Source organism: the organism of the source record quoted next, unplaced genomic scaffold (genome assembly GCF_019419815.1).
Source record: "Pyrus x bretschneideri cultivar Hongxiangsu unplaced genomic scaffold, Pyrus_bretschneideri_v1 Contig109, whole genome shotgun sequence".
Classification (NCBI taxonomy): Eukaryota; Viridiplantae; Streptophyta; class Magnoliopsida; order Rosales; family Rosaceae; genus Pyrus; species Pyrus x bretschneideri.
The window spans coordinates 766340-789040 of NW_025999401.1; the positions used below are offsets into that span (position 1 = coordinate 766340).

The following is a 22701-nucleotide window of genomic DNA, read 5'->3' on the forward strand; positions in this document are numbered from 1 at the left end:
GCACGATTCAAAATTCAGCACGAATATACCATCTGACATTTTGCACACAAGTACTATGGTAGGAAAATCTGATAGCTTTTGGGGTATTTTCGTCAATTAGCAGTGTTGTATTTTGGTGGCTTTCGAGCGGTGCCGCGGAAACAACGACAACCTCACACCAAACGACGTAGTTTTCTTATTCTTTTCTGTTCTTTCCTTATTGCTTTGCCGTTAAGCAATTCTCCCTCTTTCTTTCTCTCTTTCCTGCAGAAGAAAAATCTGATAATTTCAAATTTCCAAAAACCCTAATTCCACTTCAATTCAATTCCGATTTTTTTCCATTCGTCCAATATTTATCTGATTCTGAATTAATCGCAGTAGTAATCCAGGTAAATTAATTTCACCAAGATCTCTAAACTTTTCGGTAATTTCAAATTTTTAGGGTTTTTTTAGGCACCTGAATTTACCTTGGAATTATGATTCAATTTTGCAGAAATTGAGGTCTATAATGCAAGATGGAAAGACCAATCCCACCGAAACGACACCGTTGACGGTAACCTATCTATCATTCAACTTGTTTCCTTTTGCTGCTGGCTTAATTAATTAACATTGTTGCAAAAATTTACATTTTGAAAGATTGGGGCAGGTTTAGGTAATTATTTTATGATGTGAAAGCAGTTGCTTTGTATTTAGTGGTTAAAATGGAGTTATTGATATCGCACTGAATCGGGGTTTCCTCTTGAGATTATTAAGGTGTTGCTCAAGGTATATAATGATGATGAGATTAGATTGTGAGGTTTCGATCAACTTTTTTGGTGCACATGGTTTCGCAGAGAATGTAGTATTATTTCTCGGTTCAATTTAGTTTCCAGCAAGCTCGGTTATCGGGAACTAGGGCACCAATTATTGCTTGTGACTAATCTCTATACTTTAAGCACTCTTGTTTATGTACAAAGAAATGAAAATTTAGATGATCCAACCCTTTGGGTTTTGTGGCCGGAATCTGATTGTGTATTCCACTTTTGGTGCTGTCCTCTGTTTATTGCACCCTACGTCGCGTTGCTGGATAAAAGAAAAACTTGAGAAACTTCGGAATTTCTTTCCTTGCTCATTTTCTTTGATATATTGTTTACAATATTTGTAATTAGGAAAAAAACAATTATAATTATTTAGCAACTCCTTTTTTTCCAGGCTCAGAATGGTACCATGAGAAATGATGGGGTCTTTCCTCAGCTGCTTACCTCAGTACCAGCTCTCAATGATGCTGCCTCTTATCTTTCTCAGACAACTTCATTATTTACACGCTGTTTCACTGATTATTCTGGTAAGTAATCATCCTTATTCCATATCGAGATTGTTTGAGTTTCTTATTCTCTTGTTTTCCCTTCTTTAGATTTCTCAACGTATAGTGGGAGTGGGGAAGGTGAGCTGGGGAGTTGGTTATGAAATGTGGTGTCTTTACTGTATAAACCTGGAAAATTGTTCTTTTGCGGCAGTATTTTTTTCTCTGTACATTGTCATTAGTTTGATTTTTGTGTTTTTTTTTTTTTCCCCGGTCTTTCCCTAAGAACAGTTCTCTTAGTTTTACAAGTACTCGGTGCTTATAATTTCTCTGAGTGTGGAAGTGATTTTTCATCAAATAATGAGTTGATCCGTTTTCATCCCCTTAAACCTTCTCCCATGTATGAGAATAATTCAATGAACACTTTGAAATAAGCTTCTCTCATGTACCTTTTGCATTTGCTTTTATATATTTCCTTACCATTTATTATTATGGTGTAGTTTTTATTTTACTTGTGTGCTTTTTTTTTCTGAGTGGTCATAAGTTATGGCTCTTGCTGTTTTGCAGTAGAACCTTCTTCTAGTGATTCAGGGGTTTCCAATGGACATGCTCAGGAAATGGTGACCTTTTGGTCTCGGCCAACTTTCGCCTCCCTTGCTACATCTAGCGATGATGTGTCTTCTTGTGGATACCATTCAGTGTCTGCAGAGTCATCTAGTTCTGCAACTGATGCTCCCTCTGTAGTTGATGGAACAGTGAGAAGTTCTTCAGGAGATTCATCTGGAAACTCTAGTGCCATCATTAAATCTACCAATGGTGGCCAAAGTGGCATTCCTTTATTTCAAGGGTATTTGTTCCTAACATACTACTTCTTGATGACCTATCCTTGTAAAGTCTTCAATTGAAATGTGTTAACCATTAACCTAAAATATTTTCTGAAAAGAAAACTTAGTAGAAGAGAGGAACACTTTACTGCATTGCTTAAGACATCAGTGCATGGAGGACTATGTAGGACTCCAAGCAAGAAGTCTGCAATACTCGTTAGCCGAATATTCACTAATGGACTCAATCTGGAGAGTTTATATTAACAATCCCCAGCCTGCCACAAATAGAGTTAAAACCCAAAAGAAGGATTTGGAAGAGCATATATGCTAACCACAAGCGCAAACCCGCCCAAAAAATTTTAAAACAATTATTGATAAATATTTACCCTAACAGAGAAATAAGAAGCTTGACCCAGAAATTTTTGTATCTTGATGGTTATCACACTACAAGAAGCTAACAAAACTTTTACGGGGAATTGTGGGAAAAACATTCTGGTTATTTTTACAGTGAGTAGGTAAGAATAACAGCAGCAGAAAAAGAAAGACCGAACAAATTTCTAGGCATCAGTGCTGTCCAAGAAACCTACATAGCTTAGAAACCATGAAGTGTTAATAGTATGGGATGGCCCTTATTAGGACCCAAGTAATGCTTGTACCAATTTTGTGCATCAAATCTTGAAATTCCACCAAAATATCCATGCCGCTAAAAACTTACCTCCTCAAGCAACTTCCCAATACAAAGTAGGAATATGATTCATTGCCACAGTTACCAGAGTAGCCTATGTGCCTCTTATTGAAACTAAGCCATACATTTGTCAGAGAAATATCTTTAAGCTTGTATTTCTGTGAGCTTCTTGTTTTTTTTTTTTATTGCATCATCTGGCTTTCAACTTAGAGGTGATTATTGTGTTGAATTTCAGCCTTATTGATCGAGTTCGAAAAACTGTGCGTGGGTCGGCGGATGATATAGGATGGCTACAGCGTGATCCGACAATGCCCCCTGTTGAAGACGGCACTGAAAGGTTCATGGAGATTTTGGGGGATATCAGGTGTAGTATACTGTATTTTATTTTTATTTTGCATATAGATCTTCTTATCTTGTTGACGCCAGTATTAAATGAAATATTTCTCCCCTTGCCAGGCATGGTGTTCACAGATTGCCAAACTCGATGGTTTGTTTGTTGGTTCCAGGTATAATTTCTTCGAATGAAACACAAATGGTTAATAGTACTTTAGTCAGGGAACGGATAAGGAGAAACAACATCTCCATTCCCTTCCCATTTCTGCCCTGATGTGGCTTGCTTGTCTGATGTGGATGATGCATTCAGGATCATTTTTGGGATTTTTTTCGTCAAATTTGTGCTTTTCTTTTCAATCCTATATACTTGGTCTGGAGATTGGAATTCCAAAGTGTTTTATATATCTTCATTTTGCTTATAGTTACATGCTTATGAAGTTTGGTTACTTTTGTAATCAATAGGTCTTTTCAGCAACCATGGACCACTATATTTTGTAAATACAAAAGCAAGTTTATCAAAACTGGGTCTGGTCTGCCATATAGCCAAGATTCATAGTGAGGTATTTATTTATTTATTTATTATTTTTGCTTAAAGAAAGCCCTTTTTCACCTTATTATTATATTCTCAAGTAAGTGTTAATAATCACCAATCAGGCTTCAGTTGAAAAAAATGCTCGAGAGATAAAAGAATACATTGAGGAATTCTATTGGGGTTCCAAAAAGCGTGTCTTGCTTCTGGGACATAGCAAAGGGGGAATAGATGCAGCAGCTGCTCTGTCGTTGTATTGGCCTGATTTGAAAGATAAGGTTGCTGGTTTGGCATTAGCACAGAGTCCATATGGCGGTAGCCCAATAGCTACAGATATCTTGAGAGAGGGACAGCTTGGTGATTATGTGAACTTGCGAAAGCTAATGGAGATTGTGATCTGTAAAGTGATTAAGGTATGTAAGGAGTGCGTGCGTGCATATGACTATCTGGTGTATAATGAAAACAATGGTATAGAAAAATGTTTCTTCATTGTTCCACTGTCATATTCAGTTGAGCTTTCTTGCCTGTCATCATGTTTTCTTTTGGCTCCTGTAGTAGGTTGCACTCGTAGGTGTGACTTATGCTCTTAATATGTATATATATTATTGACTGAGGTGTTTGGCCTGACATGAAAACTTTGGTGAAGTTTCAAGTGCTGCTTAGACTGATGATGGCCATTCAAGATGTGGGTGACGGGGCTTAATTTTGTTTTTTCCTGAGGATGGGGGTAGATGGTGTGAAGGACGCAATTTTTGTGCTTTCATATGCTAGCGGCAGTATGATAGTTGTATTAATCTTAATAAGTTGTGATATCCATGGAAGAAACAATAGAAGTCAAGCATGTTTTCGGTGTTATGGTGCTACTATTATGATTGTTTTGTTTTTCCGATAATGTTTCTGCTATCATTAAACGTGTATTGGAGGTAATATTGTGAAGCACTTTTCAGTTGATTTCTAGAATAATTTTTTTCTGAAATACCATGTCATCTTCTTCTGTGAAGGGTGATTTGCAAGCCCTGGAAGATTTGACTTATGAGAAAAGAAGAGAATTTATAAGGAAACACCCGTTGCCAAAGGATCTCCCCGTTGTTTCATGCCACACTGAAGCTCCCATTTCTCCTGCTGTTTTAGCTACATTATCTCGTGTAGCGCATGCCGAGCTACCTGCCGCTCTTTCTGCAGGCCAAGCAGCAAAACTTCCAGTGGTAATGCCCCTTGGTGCAGCTATGGCTGCCTGTGCACAGCTTCTTCAGGTCAGATATGGCAAGAAGAGTGATGGACTTGTCACATGCTGCGATGCAGAAGTTCCTGGATCCATTGTTGTGCGTCCAAAGCGTAAATTAGACCATGCCTGGATGGTATACTCGTCATTGTCAGATGACCCTTCCGAACCAGATGCTTCTCAAGTGTGTGAAGCTCTTTTGACGTTGCTTGTCGAAGCTGGGCAGAATAAGAGACACGATAATGGGACGAAAGATGAATGAGGCCGATGACCTTTGCGTTTCATCTCTCGTTGTTATTTGTTCGTTGTAAGATGGTATTTTATATCCTTTACAGGGTATGTTGCTCATTTTTTGTATATATTTTCGCTCCTCTCCGTCTTATTCTTTTGATTCAATTGTAGGAAAGTTGAGTAACTGTTGGGCATGGACATGGAAGCACAATACAGTATAAGCGCAAGCTCACTTGATTACTTCTGTTCTTTTTTTCTTTTGATAGAAACGATACGATTTTCATTGAGAAGCTCAGAAAACTGAGTTTTAGAGGTTATACAAGCAGAGGACTATCCCCAGAAAACTATTACAAACAATCCTCCAAAAGGAGCTCAGTAACAAAAGGAGGAGGGCAGTCAATCCACTCGCAATGGTCTCCAATGCTAAGGCTGAAACAAGCGAGACGATGGGCAACCCCATTGGCTTGGTGGCGGACATGGGTACATGCTTCTTCAGTGACTAGGGGAAGCCAAACCTTTGCCTCTTCCACAATATGCCCAATGTTAGACAAATTGGTAGAAGGCTCCGCGAGGGCATCCACAATCTAAAGAGAATCACCTTCGATTATCAAATTTCTAAAACCCCCTAGACGCCGCCCAAACCATACCATCTCGAACAACCAACGCTTCCGCTTGTAAATGAGTGAAAACATCCTTAAAAATCTTACGGTAGCCAGCGACAAAATTACCTCCATCATCTCTAATGACAACTCCTGCTCCGCCTACCTTAAGACTCTCCCTCCATGCGCCATCAAAATTCATCTTCCCGTTGGCAGGAGAGACCATTTAGGGTGGTTGGAGCAGAACTTTAGGGGCGAGATGTAGCTGTTGTGACCCTAACAAAATCCTACAGCCAAGATATAGCTTGGGCTACTGCAAGGTCCGGAGAATCACATTTAGCATTCCATAGAACTAAATTCCTGCAATTCCAAATAGTCGAACACGTCATCATGAAAATCTCAAAGTAATGGGGGTGGGAACCGCTTAATCAGGTCCAAAGCCGAAGCCTTGAAAGAATTAGGGTATTTCACTCTTGGCAAAGTCCCCAACGGGGAAGATATCCAGGCACATCGAGCAAAATGGCAATCCCTAAGGATATGTAAGGTTGACTCAGTACTAGGATTGCATAGAACACACGATAGTTTTGTCACCACACGTTTTTTCTCCAAATTCTAACGCGTTGGGATGAGATTGTTGCAAAACTCCAACAAGCCAACCGCACCTTTGGGGCACACTAGCATTCCAAATTCCCGACCAAAGTTTGGAGTATGAAAGTCCATTAGACGATGATGATATTCCCATGGCAGGCTGTTGGAGCCAATTTCACGCTACGTGATAAGCCGATTTTACAGTGAAATGACCTTTTGGCTCAAAATGCCAAATCATTATATCAGCAACCCGCCTTACACTAATAGGGATATATCGAATTAGCTCAGACTCATTTGCCGAGAACACAGATAAGAGAAGTTCATGTTTCCACCCTCCATACTCCCGGTCAAAAAGATCCGCCACCATGTTGGCCTAGCAACCAATAGGCTTTGGCAAAAAAATCTTGAAGGGGACTGGAAGTGGGATCCAAGGATCGTCTCATATGTTGACACTTGTGCCATCGCCAATTCTCCAGCGGGCCCCCTATTTCATCATCACCCGAGCGGCGCAAATGCTTTTCTAGATGAAGGAAGAGTCCGGCTTCATTGGAGTCTTAATAAATGACATTGATGGGAAATATTTGGCCTTTAGAATTCTGGCAAGAAGGGAATTGGGATCCATAATAATTTTCCAAGCTTGTTTGGCCAGTAAAGCCAAGTTAAACGCACGTAGGTAATGGAAACCTAATCTACCTGTAACCTTTGGAGTACAGAGTTTATCCCAAGATAGCTAGTGAATCTTCTTCTTTCCCTCAAACCCATTCCACCAGAATCTCGCCACTAGTCTGTTTAAGTCATCACAAAAATGTTTTGGCAATAAGAAGCAACTCATAAGATAGATGGGAATTGCTCGCGCCACAACTTTGACAAGTCACTCCTTCCCCGCTGCAACCCTTCCATCCCTGTAGTCTCTTCCAGAGGCGTTCCTTAATAAAGCCAAAGCATTGGTGGCGGTTCCGACCCACAATAGTCGGGAAGCCCAAATAACGATCATGTTTGTCAACGATATTCACCCCAATTACCCTTGCCATTCTCTCCCTATCAGGGCGCTTGACATTTTTACTAAAGCACATTTCGCTCTTTTGTATATTAACTACCTGGCCCGAGGCTCGGTCATAGACTCGTAGTACATCGGCAATTTGATTGTAATCCCCTAGCAATGCCCAAGTGAAGATAAAACTATCATCCGCGAACAAAAGGTGAGAGATTGTGGGTGCATCTTGTCATAGAGAAAAGCCCTACAGAAAGCCGTATCACTCCCTTACATCCAATAGGGCTGCTAGGCCTTCTGCGCAGAGGAGGAAAAGGTATTGAGAAAAGGGATTACCCTGTCGAAAACCCTGGGACGGATGAATGAAGCCCTTGGGAATCCTATTGACGATGACCGAATAGTCCACAGTAGAAACCGCAGCCATAATGAGATTTGACCACGGTGGGGGGAAGCCCAGTTTTTGCAACACCCTCCAAAGATAAGACCACTCGATTCGGTCGTAAGCTTTGCTCATATCGAGCTTGAGCGATAGGAACCCTTTTTTAGCCGTTCTCCATCTAGATAGGGGATTTACAAATTCAGAGGCCGTAATCAAGTTATCCGATATCAGCTTACTACGGACAAAAGCAGTATGATTTGGTGATATGATGCGGGGTAGTAGTACCTTCAATCGATTGGCCAAAACCTTTGATATAAGTCTCATTAACACATTGCATAGGCTTATGAGACGGAGATGCGCCATTTCCTTCGGTTCTTTTGTTTTGGGATTAAGCATACATGGGTGAAGTTAACTTGCCAAAGCATCCTCCTTGAAGATAGAAAATCCAGGACTGCCCAGGTAACATCACCACCGACTATATCCCAGTATTTCTGAAAAAAACAGAGGCCTCATCCCATCAGGGCTTGAGGCCTTTGAGGGGTGCATATGGAAAAAAGGCAGTCCTCATCTCCTCCTTGAAGAAACGTTGATCCAGGTGTGTCCGCATATCCTCGGTTACCCTAGGTTCCATTACATCAATGGTCTCCACACCACCGGTTACATTAGTTGATTCGAAAATGCCGTTAAAATAATAAAGTACACCACCGGTGTAGTTTTTAGGACTCCTATTTAACTTTTTGTGATCTATTTTTTCATCACTATGCCTAAATCAAGTTTCTCACAAACATACCCTTAAGTCATTTTCTGAAAAACAATTGAACAAACGGAAGCTCCAGTGATTTTCAAGTTCATAGTTAGCTTATTTTGACAGAAACTTTGAAGTATGATGTTTTGAGTTTGGTGAAAAAATGTTGCGAATCGAGCTTACTACAAGACTCGAATTAGGCTCAAGAAATTGAATTTAGGCGTAAAAAGTTTTTTGAGGGTAGATGATGAAATTTGGGGCTTTCATTATGGTTATCTTCTCCAAATTCATATTTCTTCCATTTGAAATTTTCGGTGGCAATCGATAGTGGTTGATTGTGGTTGTTTTTACTTGAAATACATTTAAAATGTTATCCTCAACCTTACACTGCTTCTTTTAGATAAATTAATAACATTAAAATGAATTGTCAGGTAATGTGTAGTTTTAAGTCGAATTTTGAATGCTTTATTGTTTTTGTTCCTACCTTTATTGAGTGCAAGTGCAATATTAACTCTATTTAAATAAGAGTCAATGTGACTATGTAATTGAGTGAGAAACATTATGTAATTGAGAGAAAATAACATTATGTTACTGAGTGACAATGATAAGTAATTGAAGCCCATGTGTCTAATTTCTTTCTTTGTGTTAGATTATGTGTGTTCATTTCTTAGTATTAGTGTACTCTTCAATATGTACACGTGTATAAAAGATTTTTTTTGTAAAATTTATTTGTCAAATATAGTTTAATAAAAATGACACAAAAATAACGTTCATGATGATTGAACCTTGCAAATTGGAGAACTATGATAAAAGCACCATGAGGAAAGATTGTGCTATACTTTGGTGATATTGCAATCATCAACAAAGAAGCCATGTCATGCGTCATCTTCAAAAAATGTCTAACTTTCTTCTCCTAATTATTTGTCAAGTGCACAAAAATAAATAAATAAACACAAGACTCTCTTTGACAATGTGAGAACAACTGCAAAAGATGAAGACTTTCTTCAAAAGAGCGAAAAAAAGTCACAACTAGAAGAGACATAGAAATAAAGAGAAGGAAAAAACCAAGAGGGATTGTCGCTGACTCTAAGATAAAACAGGATTGTTCTTGACCCTAAGGCGAAAGGTAGGGTCGACAAAAGCTTTATTCTTAGTTTTTCTCTCCATGAACTAGGGCTATGTTGTACGATTGTAACCATGTTAATTTCTCAATACAATGTAGTAGACCCATCTAATAATATTTTCTTATCTACATTTTTTCAAAGAAATATCAACAAAATAAATTTACATAAATGTTATTCACAATTTAGAAAAGACATAATTCACTCATTTTGTACAATTTAATTTATTAGAATGAAAAAATGCGTATATGATAACTTTTTTTGAGCGTGAATAATAACTCCTTAAATACAATGTACAAAGGCTAGTCTTTTGTCACTAACCTTTCTCTATATAAACCTACTCGATATGGTATTGTAGATGTGAAATTTTATAACTTTTGTGTGCTTTCTTATCTCATTTTTACGGTAAGATTAGGGTTATCAACTTTCGTCTTATTACTTATTTCACATTTACAGGGGGAACGCCGCAACGGTCCTTCCCCTTCTCGCTCATGGGGGAACTCCATCATCTCAGATCTAAACTTTTTAGCTAATTTGGAGATACGAGAACCTCCCAATCAGACTAGCTAGTTTCGTGAAGTCATTTATGCATCGTGAAATTTAACGAAGAGAAGAGAAACAAGAGTCCCACCAAAGGATTTCAGCAGGTAAATTTTATTTTTATTTTTATTTTTTATTTTTTATTTTTTCTGAAATACGTAAAAGCTAACCATAAAATCAAGCTCACCAATTGCTTCCATTACAAAATAAAGAGACAAGCAAAACTCAAATTGAAAAAAAAAAAAATTGTAGTAGGTGTTAATTTTAATTCTTGAAGGGAAGAAAAATTGATATACATTTCACAATATTTTGTGAAATAACTCTTCTATATTTTTATTTTTTGTTTTTGTAATGAATGGATATCAATTTGAATGATTTTGTTTTGATTGATGTATTTGGGTGCTATGCATTTGCATTCTTATACGAATTTCTTTTAGGAAAATTAGTGATTATTCTAAGATGGATTTTTTTTTTAATGTTTGCACTTTCATGTTATTTGTTATTGTTAAAAATTTAAATTGTTTACTATATTCTTTAATCTGAATTTAGATACAGATTTGTTATTAAGCTTTGTGAATTTAGAGACAGATATTTTTTTATTATTAAATTAGGTTAATCTTTCAAAGTCTTAATTTAGATAAAATAAAGATTAACCAAAGTTTTTTTTATTTTTTTATAGTGGAGATTATATCTTTTAAACGACTTCACCTAAACCTTAGTTAACATTTTGTGGCAATAAATCAAGAAAATCTTGTATATTGTCAACCACTGCTCACAAATCTCTCTTCATATATAAGTGAATGATTAAATATGAGAAATAACTAGATAATTTTAATGATATTTCTCACGTGTAAGTACAAAGTCTTAGATTTGAACTCTTGATGATGAGTTCGACAATAATTTTTCGACCCTTAGTGTTAGACTATTATTATATTATTATTAAAAAATTGTAAGAAATGAGTTGCACAATGATTTTTGTTTTTACAATTACTCATTGTTTTTCTTGTTAAGAGTTGTAAACTGGGTAGTGATATTTCTTTTCATTTTATAAGTGTAAAGTTTTAGATTCGACTCAGGTTGTATACCAAATTATGATGATTGACCATTGTGTGTCTTAAAACCAAATCATGCTCTGTTTAATGTAAAGTATCATTGTACTAAATAAAAAGTTGTAAGGCTGATACCTTTTTCTTTTGTATTTTTTTCTTTTACGATAATCGATATCATTAGTAAGTTAGATCGTTAGTTGAAGAGAATAGTCGAAAAAAAAGTTAGTTTATCGCACTAACTAAAACAGTCAAAGTCACTCAAATTGAGAGCCCAACTGGCAACAACATATGCAACCAGAGTGGCAGTTTCATCATGCAGAGACTGGGTGAAACTGACCAAATAATCCCCTGCTTCTCGCACCACGTGCAACCTCACACCCAACCAATCACACGTCATTCTCTACCCCAAAACACCGTTCTAAAATTCACACAATTCCACGCTTGCCCCTTCAGTTTCTTAAATATTGTTGCACAAAATTTACAAAACCATAAAAAAGTCAAATTATTTTATTTATTTTATTTTATAATTTATTTTTTCTGAGTGTTTGTGTGTTGAGGGCTTCCAGTCTCAGCCGAGAACGCGAGAGAGAGAGAGAGAGAGAGAGAGAGAGAGATCTGATGGATCAAAATTCCTTGACAATCTTAAGATTGAGAGATTAGGGTTTTGAATTGCAGTTGTGGAATTTGAATTAGGGTTGGAGAATTTGGGGATTAAGAGAGCAGAAAAGTAAAATAAACTGTTTTTTTCTTTTTGGGAAAATTTCTAGGGCTTTTTCCAGCTAGGGTTTGTGCTGGAATTTTTAGGGTTTGATGGTGTGCCTGCCTAGCTGTTGTATAAAAGGGATTGATTGAATTAGGGCCCGTTTTTCTTATGTGGGGGTGTGTCTGGTGTAATGTGAGTGGAAGTGTTTGCGGGTTCTAGGGTTTCCAATGGGGAGCACAGGTGAGTCTGATCGAAAACGGCGTCACTTTAACTCCTTATCGCCCATGGCTGCTACTGCTAAGAAGCAGCCCATTTTGCCCATTTCTGAGGACAAAAAGGTGTGGTCTTTTGTGCTTGTATGTGCTCATATGTTTTGTTCTTAGTTTGAATTGGAGGTTTCGTATTCGGATTATTGGTATTTGTTGTTTTGTTTATTGAGTTTGCCCGATGATTGGAACAAAATTCGTGCTCTTATCGTTGTTGAAGGATTTATAGTACACCATTGAACTTATCAATTGATCTTAGTTTGAGGAAATTTTACTACTTTATCCAATTGAATTATTTTAGTATACGGATAGGTTGGCACTTTACCGCTTAATCTTTGCAGTTTTTCAGTCTCTGGTTTTTGCCCCAGCTATTTGTGGTGATTTTATTCATTTCAGTTGTGCCTAGAGTTTACGCAGCTATGTATGGAAACTGTAGATAGCGAGTCACGTTGCTCTTATTGGTACAATCTCAGGGATGAAATCCACTTACGTTAAGAATAGATCAGTTGGGCTAGTGTCAAACAGAATAGCCAGACTCTGTGTGAAAGACAAGTTTGACTAGTGCCATTTGAGGATTTTTTTTCCCTTTCGTTTCTTCTCTGTATTGTATGAATCCTTATAAAGGTTTTCTTGGTTTTTACTGATATCTGAATTGGGTGCATCTTTATTTTGTTAAGGGTATGATTAATTGATTTTAATGGTTTATGGAATGTGTGTTGACTCGAACACTATTTCGATTATTAAATAGGTTGGCTTGATATAAAATCATCAAACATGGATTAGGGTAGATTATATGACTCAATACAAATATGATAACAGTTCCTCCTTTAAAGATGATGCGTGCACTCCAGATGTTCTAACTTTTGTTTTCTTTGTGAATTATCATTTCTAAGGTAATGTGGTTGGGCTATGATATATGATAGGGTGGGAGATAGAAGAAAATAAGTGAGAAGTTATTTAGCCCTGATTTGAATGCTTGATGAATAAATGAATAGAACAATCTAAATTTCAAGCATTTCTTTGAAATTACAATGAAACATGAATGTCAAATTCGCTTCAAATCTGTCCTCTTTTGGGGACGAGTTAACAAATGGACCAAATGCTCTTGTCAATCATCTATTCAAGTGATGTAAGATTTATGCATATCTTCCTTTCACTTCCCTCTTGAAAGCTGATAGACATTTTTACTGGCATATATACGATCAGCTAGCTGAAATACATAAATACATGTAATCTTCGTGTTTTTTGAACTTATGTTGTATATTTTGACTTGTAGCTTAACATTACTGTCATGCAAGTTCAAAATCAAAATCTATCGCGGAAGTTAGAGACTCAGAAGATGGAGCACTCTATTCTTGAGAATAAATTTTCTCAAATGAAGGACAAACAAAAGGCATATGATTCCATATTAACAGTGGTCAATAAGTCTTGGGAAGAGGTAGGACACTCTGTGGTGTGATTGTTCTCTATTTCCTTCTTATCTGTTATGATTCTGTTGTCCTTGGTGTTATGGTTATGGTACTCTATATTGATTGTGGGAAATTGTACAATATGTTTTTAACAATAGATGGTTAATGACTTGGAATCTTGTTCCATCCGTACAAGAGAATCGAACAGTCAGAAAGATGCTAAAGACATTTCCATCATGGAAGGTGAGGATCAAACTTGTGTTCAATGTAGTCATGATGAAAATGCTTAGTTAATTCTGGTTTTAGCTTTCTGAAGTTTGTGTGTGTATATTGTATATTAAACTTGGTAGTCGGTGTAAAAGTCCTGAGTTGGTTAACTAATGGTTTTTTATTTTATTATGATTGTTTGTCAGATGGCGCTCCATCTGCATTGCAGGATGCTTTTCTTAACCGTCTTGCACAAGCAGATGCAACTGAAAGTTCATGTACATATAAAAGTTCTAATCAGATGGAAGAAGATAAAGGTGCTACTGGTGAAAAGACTAAGAATATTGTATGTAATGTTGTAGCTGCAATTGACAACCAGTGGTGTGTGAAGGATGCATTGTATGATGCACTTGTGAAAGAGCTTCCAGAAGATGGTGAGAGTTTAGATTAGATGTCTTTCAAATGTGTTATGATCTAGTTCCTTTGAAACCTACTCCTCATATATTCTGTATACTGCTTCTTTTGATAGGCACAAGTAGGCAGAAGACATCGACTGACTTTAAAAATGAAGTTAAGAACTTGAGATTGGCCTTTATCGATATGTTTTTGAAGCACAGAACATTGGCAAGGGAACTGCAGAGCCACCGTGACTTGGATGCAAAGAATAAAGCTGAGCTTAAACGTTTGAAAGGTAAAATTTTATACCTATTGTGTTTTACAGCTTTTTACCAACCTGTGAGATAATTTGCCAAATACTTTCTTAACATTTCTCCTTGTTTGCTCCATCTTTCTTTATATATATATACTTACATTTAATTTTTGTATCTTTTTTGGGGTTGAGAAGGGCAAAGCGGGTCAGGGTGGAGAGCGTTGTTGGGGTGGGGGGGGGGTGGATTTCGCATTGATTATTAATGTTGTCCTTCGTGGGTAGTCTGTCTCTCCAGGATGTAAGAGTCTAATAATCCACCTTGGTTGGTATCTTCTCCTCCCCACAATGAGAGTTTCTGTTGAGAGTATCGCGTTTAAGAATGGGAAAAATAGAACAATCTCTGGAAATTGAAAAACAAGTAGCCAAGATAAATAACACCAAGAATTTACGTAGTTCAGCAATATGTGCCTACGTCCACGGGACAGCAACAACAATCTTTCACTATATCAATAATGAGTACAACCAATAATCTTGCCAAATCTCTAGAGCTAGGACTTGACAAAAAACCTGAAAGAACAAGAACAAGAAATACACTATCTCTTTTCTTTTCTCTCGCACACACTTTACAATATTCTCTCACTCTAATCCCTTGAGTGGTATACAATTTATTGTTTTGCTCCCTTACATTCAAAACTAGTACAATAGCCCCTTTATATAGACATAATAAAGGTGTTCTTCAATAAGGATTACTAATCCTAATTGGAGTCTAGTTATAAATCCTACTTCAATTGAGAAACTAACTCCAATTGGGTAAACAACATCCAATTGGGAAAACAATTTAATCCTCTAAGACTATAATTCCTTATAGATTTAGGATAACTTATCATGGGCTGGAAAAACCTAACAGTTTCTTTCTCTATGAGCGTTCTAGATTGTTAGTTTCTTAAGGTGCAGAATTCTCCATTTTTTCTTGCACTTATTTCTTTTCACTTTGTATTAATGCACTGCTGTTTCCCACAAACAAAATGTTGCTTAATCACCTGCCCTTCATAAAGTAGAAAGGAAGAATCTTTGGATGGTGGCAGCTTTTCATGGTTTGATAGGTCTTTGAATGTTCTGAAAGTTGGTTATGTTTTCGTTGTGTTTTGAAGGGGAGTTAAAAACTGTAGTTGGTGAATTAGAAGACAGTGATTGTCAACTAAAACAGACAGTTACTACCGCAAAGGCACAGTTTCTCCAGTTCTAAATGTTGGGAATAAGCATGTTGATAGGGTAAGAGATAAGCAAAAAGATCTGCAAGATATGGAGTCTACTCTCAAGGATCTAATGGTATTGTGATGGATTTTCTCTTCTTGAATTTTTTGACTGACTTCTGAAAACTTATACTGGATGGGGTAAGCTTATCAATTGATTTAAGCTCTGCAGGACCAAGCTTCATCTCGACTAATGGACATCAAAGGCCTTCATGAAGAAAGGCTAAAAATATTACAGCAGTTATCTAGTTTGCAGGTTCTTTTACTGTGCTACTATTGTCGTTTTCTATGTCAATGCAAGTCCAACTTTACTTTTAATTTCTTGCACTTTTTTTAGTTCATATTCAGTTGTTTTACTAAAATTGGGATATTTTATTGACAGAACGTGCTTAAGAATGTGATGTGTATTTCTTCTTCCCAAGCCTATCTCTTGGTGAGAGATCAAATAGAAAAATCAAAGTCAGAAGTTTTTGAGTGCCAGGCCTTATTTGAGAAACTACAGGTTGTAACTGGTCGGTAGTTTCAGTTAATGCCTTTAACTGTAATTTTTTTGAAAGTTTAGTGTTGTAATGCTGATTTTTTCTTTTGCCATGGAATAGGCTGAGAAGGATAATCTTGTGTGGAGGGAGAGGGAGCTTAATGTCAAGAGTGACATTGCTGATGTTTTTCGAAGATCTTCTGCAGTTGTTGAATCTAGAATTTCTGATCTAGGTGCAGAAATACAGAAACAGATTGGGGAAAGAAAAATGATTGAAGCCAAGCTCGAAGAGGCATCAAGAGAACCAGGTTAGAGGATATCTGATGCTTTTCTTTTGAACTGTGGAATTCTTGCATTTGTTCACAGTATACATGCTGAAATTATGTTCTCTATTTCAGGAAGAAAAGAAATCATTAAAGAATTTAAAGCTTTGGTTTCATCATTTCCTGAGAAAATGGGCACCATGCAAGCTCAATTACGTAAATACAAAGAGGCTGCTTCTGATTTTCATTCTTTGAAGGCTGATGTGCAGTCTCTATCCAGCATCCTTAATAGGAAGGTGGGTATTTCTATTATGTAGTGAAAGTTTGGTTGCATTGAAATAGGTTAACCTTTGCCTTTATAAACAGGTGAAAGAGTGTGAGACTTTATCTGCCAGATCCAAAGATCAAGATGCTGAGATACAAAAGTTGAATGTTGTGGTATGTGTTTCTTGATCTTGTGACTGAATTTATGTTAAGGCTATCATGAGATGGAAGACTTGAATTTGTGAGCTTGTCTTATTTGACCTAGGATTTTTGTTAAGTTTGTTCGTGTACAAGGAGCACTTTTATGTAGCCTTTATTATTGGGATAAAATTCAAAGAGTCATCTCTAAGCAATTGTGTTGGACTATCTCTATTTTCTTTTTGAATGTATGAATATTATTTTATGTTTCGACTGTTATGTTTGGTGGAAGTGATTGCATTTCCATTTGATATGTTGGATATGCTAAAAGCTTCACTAATATTAGTTTAATATATCTAGATTGGTCTGCTATTCCGAATAATTGTTTTTGTTTGGATTGGTGGACTTTCTTTGTTTTTAATTGGCATGCCCACGGCAGACTTCTTGTCTGTCTTGTTTTGTAGTTTTCTTGTTTAAAATTAATAAAAGTCCTGATGATAGAAATACGTACCTTCCACTTGTATTGAGACTTTGAGAGCAAGTAGTTTTGAAAGTTGAAGTGAATCAATTGGTGTCAATCCTCATCAGATTTGTTGGTTCTTTTATGTTATTTCTATTAGAACGATGGAGATTGGTACTTCAATATATGAATGGCGGCACATGTTTGGAAAACCCACCTTGTAATCCCAAAGAGAAAAGTTTAGCAACTAGGAAAGGCAGCATATTCGGTGGCCACTCTTTGAGTGAAAGGGTAGCAACTATAAGGAACTATTTCGATTGAAAGTTCTCCTAGAAAAGTGATGTATATATGTATACACGTTTGGGAAAAAAAAATGTATATACTGGATTTTAATTTCCTGCTCCCCATTGAGTAGGAAATCCATGCTCACAGAGTGTGAGGATCAAAATCCGAAGACTAATAGTTGAAACTACGGTTTTATATTGAATGGCCTATGGAAGATGATGAGAACACATAATATAACTGTCTGGTTTGCTTGTTGGGTTCCTAATGCGTGGTTTTAAATGAAATAAAAATAAAAGTTGAGGTGCTTAGCATTTATTATAGTACAGGTATACGATCCTTCCGTTCTGAACATTTTATAAACTTCGTTTCCTTGGCACGCATGCATATGTACATTTTAGATAGCCACACCCATCGAGTTGCATCTGTTCGTATAGTATTAGATATCAGTGGCTCTCAGATTATAAATTTGCTTTGTACTTTTTTGCCCTCATGTGATTTGTTTTGCTTCATCAAGTTTTCATTTCTCTCATTTATTTGGTGTAGGTCCAAGATTTAAAGGAAAGCGAGTCAGAGTTAAATCTGATTTTGGAAATGTATAGACGTGAGTTGACTGATTCAAGGTAAAGTGCCTGTACTAGTTTTCGGTTATTTAGTTATTCACTACTTCCCTTTTACATATTGTGCAAAGAATGACACTTGAACCATCTACTCAGACTTTTTGAAATGTGCTTTGTATTTTCTGAAATAAAATCGTTTCTGTTTTATTAACTAAATCAATGCAAATTTTGTAAAGGGTGCAGCTGGGTTTCCATATCTGATTCAAGTGAATTTTTGAGATCTCATGTTCCAGTTCACATGCATAGTGATGGCTTTTGTTCAACAGTGTTATAACACTACTGTAATAAATGAGTTCCATAAAATTAATGTGATTATACAATAACGGCTGATTTTCTTGTCATGTGTTGGTTTCGTTGTGCAAATGTAACATGTGTTTGATGTGTGGATTTTTTCTGTTTGCAGGGATGTATTGGAAGCTAGAGATTCAGAATGCAAGGCATGGGCTCATGTTGAAAGTTTGAAGTCCTCTCTTGACGAACGCAACTTGGAATTACGGGTTAAGAGAGCAAACGAAGCTGAGGCTATTTCTCAACAAAGGCTAGCTGCTGCTGAAGCTGAGATTGCTGACTTGAGACAGAAATTTGAAGCTTCCAAAAGGTTACACTTTTTCTGACTAGGTTTTTAATTGCATGATAGGAAACAGATAGTATGAAATGAGTAGAGACACATTGAATCAGTGTTCTACCTAAAAGATGTATCAAATAATACAATGCAGTGGAAAAAAACATAACACCCTCTAATCAAGAGACAGTCTTAAACTGCAACACATGCAGGCCAAAGAACATCAAAGAAATCTAAGTAATTGTTCACATTCAACAAGAAAGGGCACTCTTTAGAGTCATTAGAAACTGAGACCCAAAACAATTTTTTCATTGTCCAAATTTATCTTAAAATCCTGATATTTCTTTGTAGACAAACCATCCGGAACATTACCATTACACCAGAGTCCCATAAAACTCTTTACTTTTTTATCCTCCATTAAAAGAACAATAGTTCTCTTCTTTATGAATAGCTGTGGACATTCATGATTAATTACCCAACTTCAAGCAATGGAGCAATGAGCTAATTACCCAACTTCAAACAAAAAATGGATAGTGCTATCCATACACCCATTTTACTTCTCACACACCCCTCTCAATTTTCGGCTGTCGGATTAAATGAATTGAGGAAGATCCATGGCCAAAAATTAACAAGGGTGTATGGGAGGTAAAAATGGATGTGTGAATAGCACTATCCAAAAAATTTGCTGAATGTCGTGTTTTGGTTCGAGAGAAATGCTAGGATTAGTATGATGTTTAAAGGGTTTTTTAGAAACTAAGAAAACATAAGCCTTGGGTCTTCTGGTTGGGTTTTAACTGCTTGCATGGGTGAAGCATTCTACTCTTTCCCTTCATTTTCGATTTGGACCAACAAAATATGATTGAGCTCTCGTTCTTCGTCTTAGTTACTTTTTATTGAATCCCTGTAATTTATTTATTTATTACTTGTGGAATCTCAATGAGCTAAAAGCCTAAAATAAGGAGTTGGTATGTATATGGTTCACTTTGAACCGTCGTACTTATTTGAAGCATTGGAATAATTCTCCATAGTTCAATTCATCCTTCATCTCAAAAAATGATTGATTGTGTCAACTCACTCATGGGATTGACAACTTTATGCACACTTATGTGAGTTTCCTACTTTATATGGGCTTAAAACGAGATCAAAACCCAATGGAATTATAGATTACATTTAGTTTGTAATGGTAACTAGTACACTGTTGTTTGGCTGTTCCTAGTTCTCCATTCGACATGATTATTGCGTAGAGGAAATTTGACTTTTCCTTCTCTCGGCATTTCAGGGATATTTTGAGACTTTCTGATGTTCTGAAATCCAAAAATGAAGAAAATGAGGCATACTTATCTGAAATTGAGGTTAGTGCTCTTCAGCATATGCGGATGAGAGTTTTCCTTTGTCATTGGATAGTTCTGACATTTTATTTTGATTTTTCTTAAGACAATTGGACAGGCATATGATGATATGCAAACGCAAAACCAACATCTACTGCAGCAAATTACCGAGAGAGATGACTATAACATTAAGGTGATTGACTTGCCATTTTCTTTTGTCTGAAGGTTAAATTTTATATGCTAGTAATACCGAAGGGGAACAAAAATACTCACAGGCATCAGTCCACATGTGGCATGCTAAAGTGTTGAATGATTATAAACATGTTCTAATATTAGGTTTTAATTTGTGGCTCTTGTTGCAGCTTGTTTTAGAGGGGGTAAGGGCAAGACAACAGCAGAATGCTGTACTCATGGACAATAGGAAAATGGAGAGGGAGATTCAACAAGGCCATCATTCTCTTAATTTCTATAACATGAAAGCCGCTCGAATCGAAGATCAGGTACTTTTGAATCTTCTGTAAAACGTTAAATTTGATTCATATAGAGTTAAGTTAAACTGATTGTTCGATTCTTTCTTTACAGTTGAAAATATGCAAGGATCATGTTCAGAAAGTAGCAGAAGATAAGTTGCAAAAACAAATTACGTTGGAAAATACTCAAAAGAGATTGTTAGAAGTCCGAAGGCAATCTCAGCAGTTACGGGAGGCTTTAGCCGCATCACAATCTAAAGTTGGAGAAAGTCGAAAGGGTCTGTCAGAGCTGCAGTTGGAACTAGAGAAGGAACGGTATGGTGGATGTTCTGCTCCCCCTCCTGCAAATGTTTTTATAGTGGTGGTGTCAACTCATACTTTGTTATTCAATAGGTTTGAAAAGAGAAGAAAAGAGGAGGAACTGGAAGTTTTAAAAAGAAAGGCTTCACGGCTTCGAGCAGAGACGGAGGCTTCATCAATTGTTGAAAAGCTTCAACAGGAACTTGGAGAATACAAGGAGATACTGAAGTGTGATGTCTGCCTTGACAGGACAAAACAGGTATTAGCTGAAATAACTTCTATTTATACTTTATTTCCAGTTCAGCAATTCTTAGATTTTAGATGGTTAAAAGTCTAAAATATCAACTTTTGGAGCTGAAAAGGTCCAAATATCAGATGCTATGACAGTTAATATGTGGAGCAACTAGGAAAATGTGAACATCGGTCTGACTTTACATTGAAATGTAATAGAAAGTAAAGAATAAGGGCATCGAATGATATATGAAGCATCACAAATGTGGATTTAATTTTAAGCGAAGGCAACTTGTATGTGAAATGGAACGCATTATTTTCAAGAGAAATGCTAACAACCTTCTCACTTACCTTCTCAATTCTACTCATGCCAAGTGTAATAAACTGACACCGAAAACTAAAATTGTAATTATATTTAAATCCCAATATTTTTCTTTCTTTCTTAATATAATTAAAGTTCTACTTTTTAAGTAATTAAAGTTTTAGTTTTGCTTGCTAATGGAATACACGAGGCATGAATAAAAGTGAGAAGGTTGAAATGAGAAGGTTGCTAGCTTTCCCCAATCAACAATTGTGGTTTTAAAGTCTTTTTGCTATTTGTTTATTTCCTCTTCCACCATCCTTATCTTTTCGGAATTGAAATGTTAAAGTTCAGATGCCAGTGGCCAGTCAGTCATAGGAAAATTTATGTTACTATAATCATCATCGTTATTTTGGTGTCTCTGGTAGAGCACTTATTTTCTTTTCTTTATCTGAATGCCCAGGTTGTCATTACAAAATGCTATCACTTGTTCTGCAACCCTTGTGTGAAAAAAGTACTTGAAACTCGACAGAGGAAGTGCCCGAGGTGTGCCGTGAGCTTTGGACCTAATGATGTAAAACCTGTATACATCTAAAAGGAGACGGATGAAACTTTCGTGAGATCAGCATCATGCATGTGAGGCAAGTGCAAACGATCCGAGACTTGAATTATGGGCTCTTGCAGCTTCAAATGTAATTGTTATCGTAGTGAAAATTAGAAAAGCTCTGTTTAGAAAAGTAGCTCTCCCTTCCCCTCATGAATCAGTACAAATAACCTTAGTTTTTCTGGTTCTGCTTCTAGGATGGTAATAGAACTGAGTTTTTCAGTGAAGTATAAAACTCTTTTTGGTTTTGCCCTTTTTAACTGGTTGGAGCCCTAGAATCTCACCTTATCGTCAGATTTATCTGATCTTGTCATACCGATTGTATTCCCAGAGGCGGTTTTACCCGCGTGATCATAAAAGAACAAGATATTGTGTTGGGGACTGGTAGTCGGTGTTTATTTGTACCCGAGGGCTTTTGTTTCTGCTGAAAACAGATGAAGCTGTGTCCGAGCTATTGGCTGTACAGATTTTAGTTGATATTTAGGGAGTTGTCTAAAGTAGCCTTGTTTTTGCTGTTTAATTTGTCATTTGGTAAGAGCAGTTGGTATGTAAATGTTACTGAGATTGATTATTCATTTGGTTATAAATGCAAAGACGGTCTCGGTTTTGTTCATTTATTAGTTGTAGACTTCCTTTTTGTTCACCATTTGTTCTTTGTACGTTCGGTTTAAGCCTTCAGAGTTGTGAGCCTGTCGGCGTTCTTGCTTGCTTGGTTGGTTACAAGGAAAAATGAAAGGGTGCGGAAGGGACAGGTGAGGCGCGAGAGGAAACAGACCGGTTTGAAGGAGAAAATGACTCTGCACCTTCAGTAACAAA

General features: G+C 36.7%; 2 protein-coding genes across 3 annotated transcripts; both read left to right on the forward strand.

The window, feature by feature from the left end:
- Positions 1 to 173: 173 nt before the first annotated feature.
- Positions 174 to 5325, forward strand: LOC125471592. 2 transcript variants are annotated; one of them, XM_048572213.1, is made up of 9 exons: positions 174 to 368; positions 473 to 532; positions 1171 to 1303; positions 1829 to 2108; positions 3006 to 3134; positions 3227 to 3276; positions 3566 to 3663; positions 3758 to 4045; positions 4634 to 5325. In XM_048572213.1, exons 2-9 carry the CDS (start codon positions 488 to 490, stop codon positions 5114 to 5116), a joined length of 1506 nt encoding a protein of 501 aa, XP_048428170.1. In that variant the 5' UTR covers positions 174 to 368; positions 473 to 487; the 3' UTR covers positions 5117 to 5325. The 2 variants fall into 2 exon arrangements, with proteins under 2 accessions (XP_048428170.1, XP_048428164.1); XM_048572207.1 differs by having other exon boundaries at positions 180 to 368; positions 1832 to 2108.
- A 6285-nt stretch (positions 5326 to 11610) lies between these two features.
- Positions 11611 to 22498, forward strand: LOC125471597 (E3 ubiquitin-protein ligase BRE1-like 1). The gene is given in 20 exon segments (XM_048572222.1): positions 11611 to 12138; positions 13343 to 13504; positions 13634 to 13718; positions 13889 to 14116; positions 14212 to 14373; positions 15483 to 15527; positions 15530 to 15660; positions 15757 to 15840; positions 15967 to 16086; positions 16184 to 16370; positions 16461 to 16621; positions 16692 to 16763; positions 18016 to 18092; positions 18493 to 18687; positions 19931 to 20003; positions 20086 to 20172; positions 20342 to 20479; positions 20562 to 20764; positions 20843 to 21008; positions 21745 to 22498. Coding segments are annotated over 20 exon segments (2619 nt in total). The 5' UTR covers positions 11611 to 12027; the 3' UTR covers positions 21877 to 22498.
- The last annotated feature ends 203 nt before the right edge of the window (positions 22499 to 22701 follow it).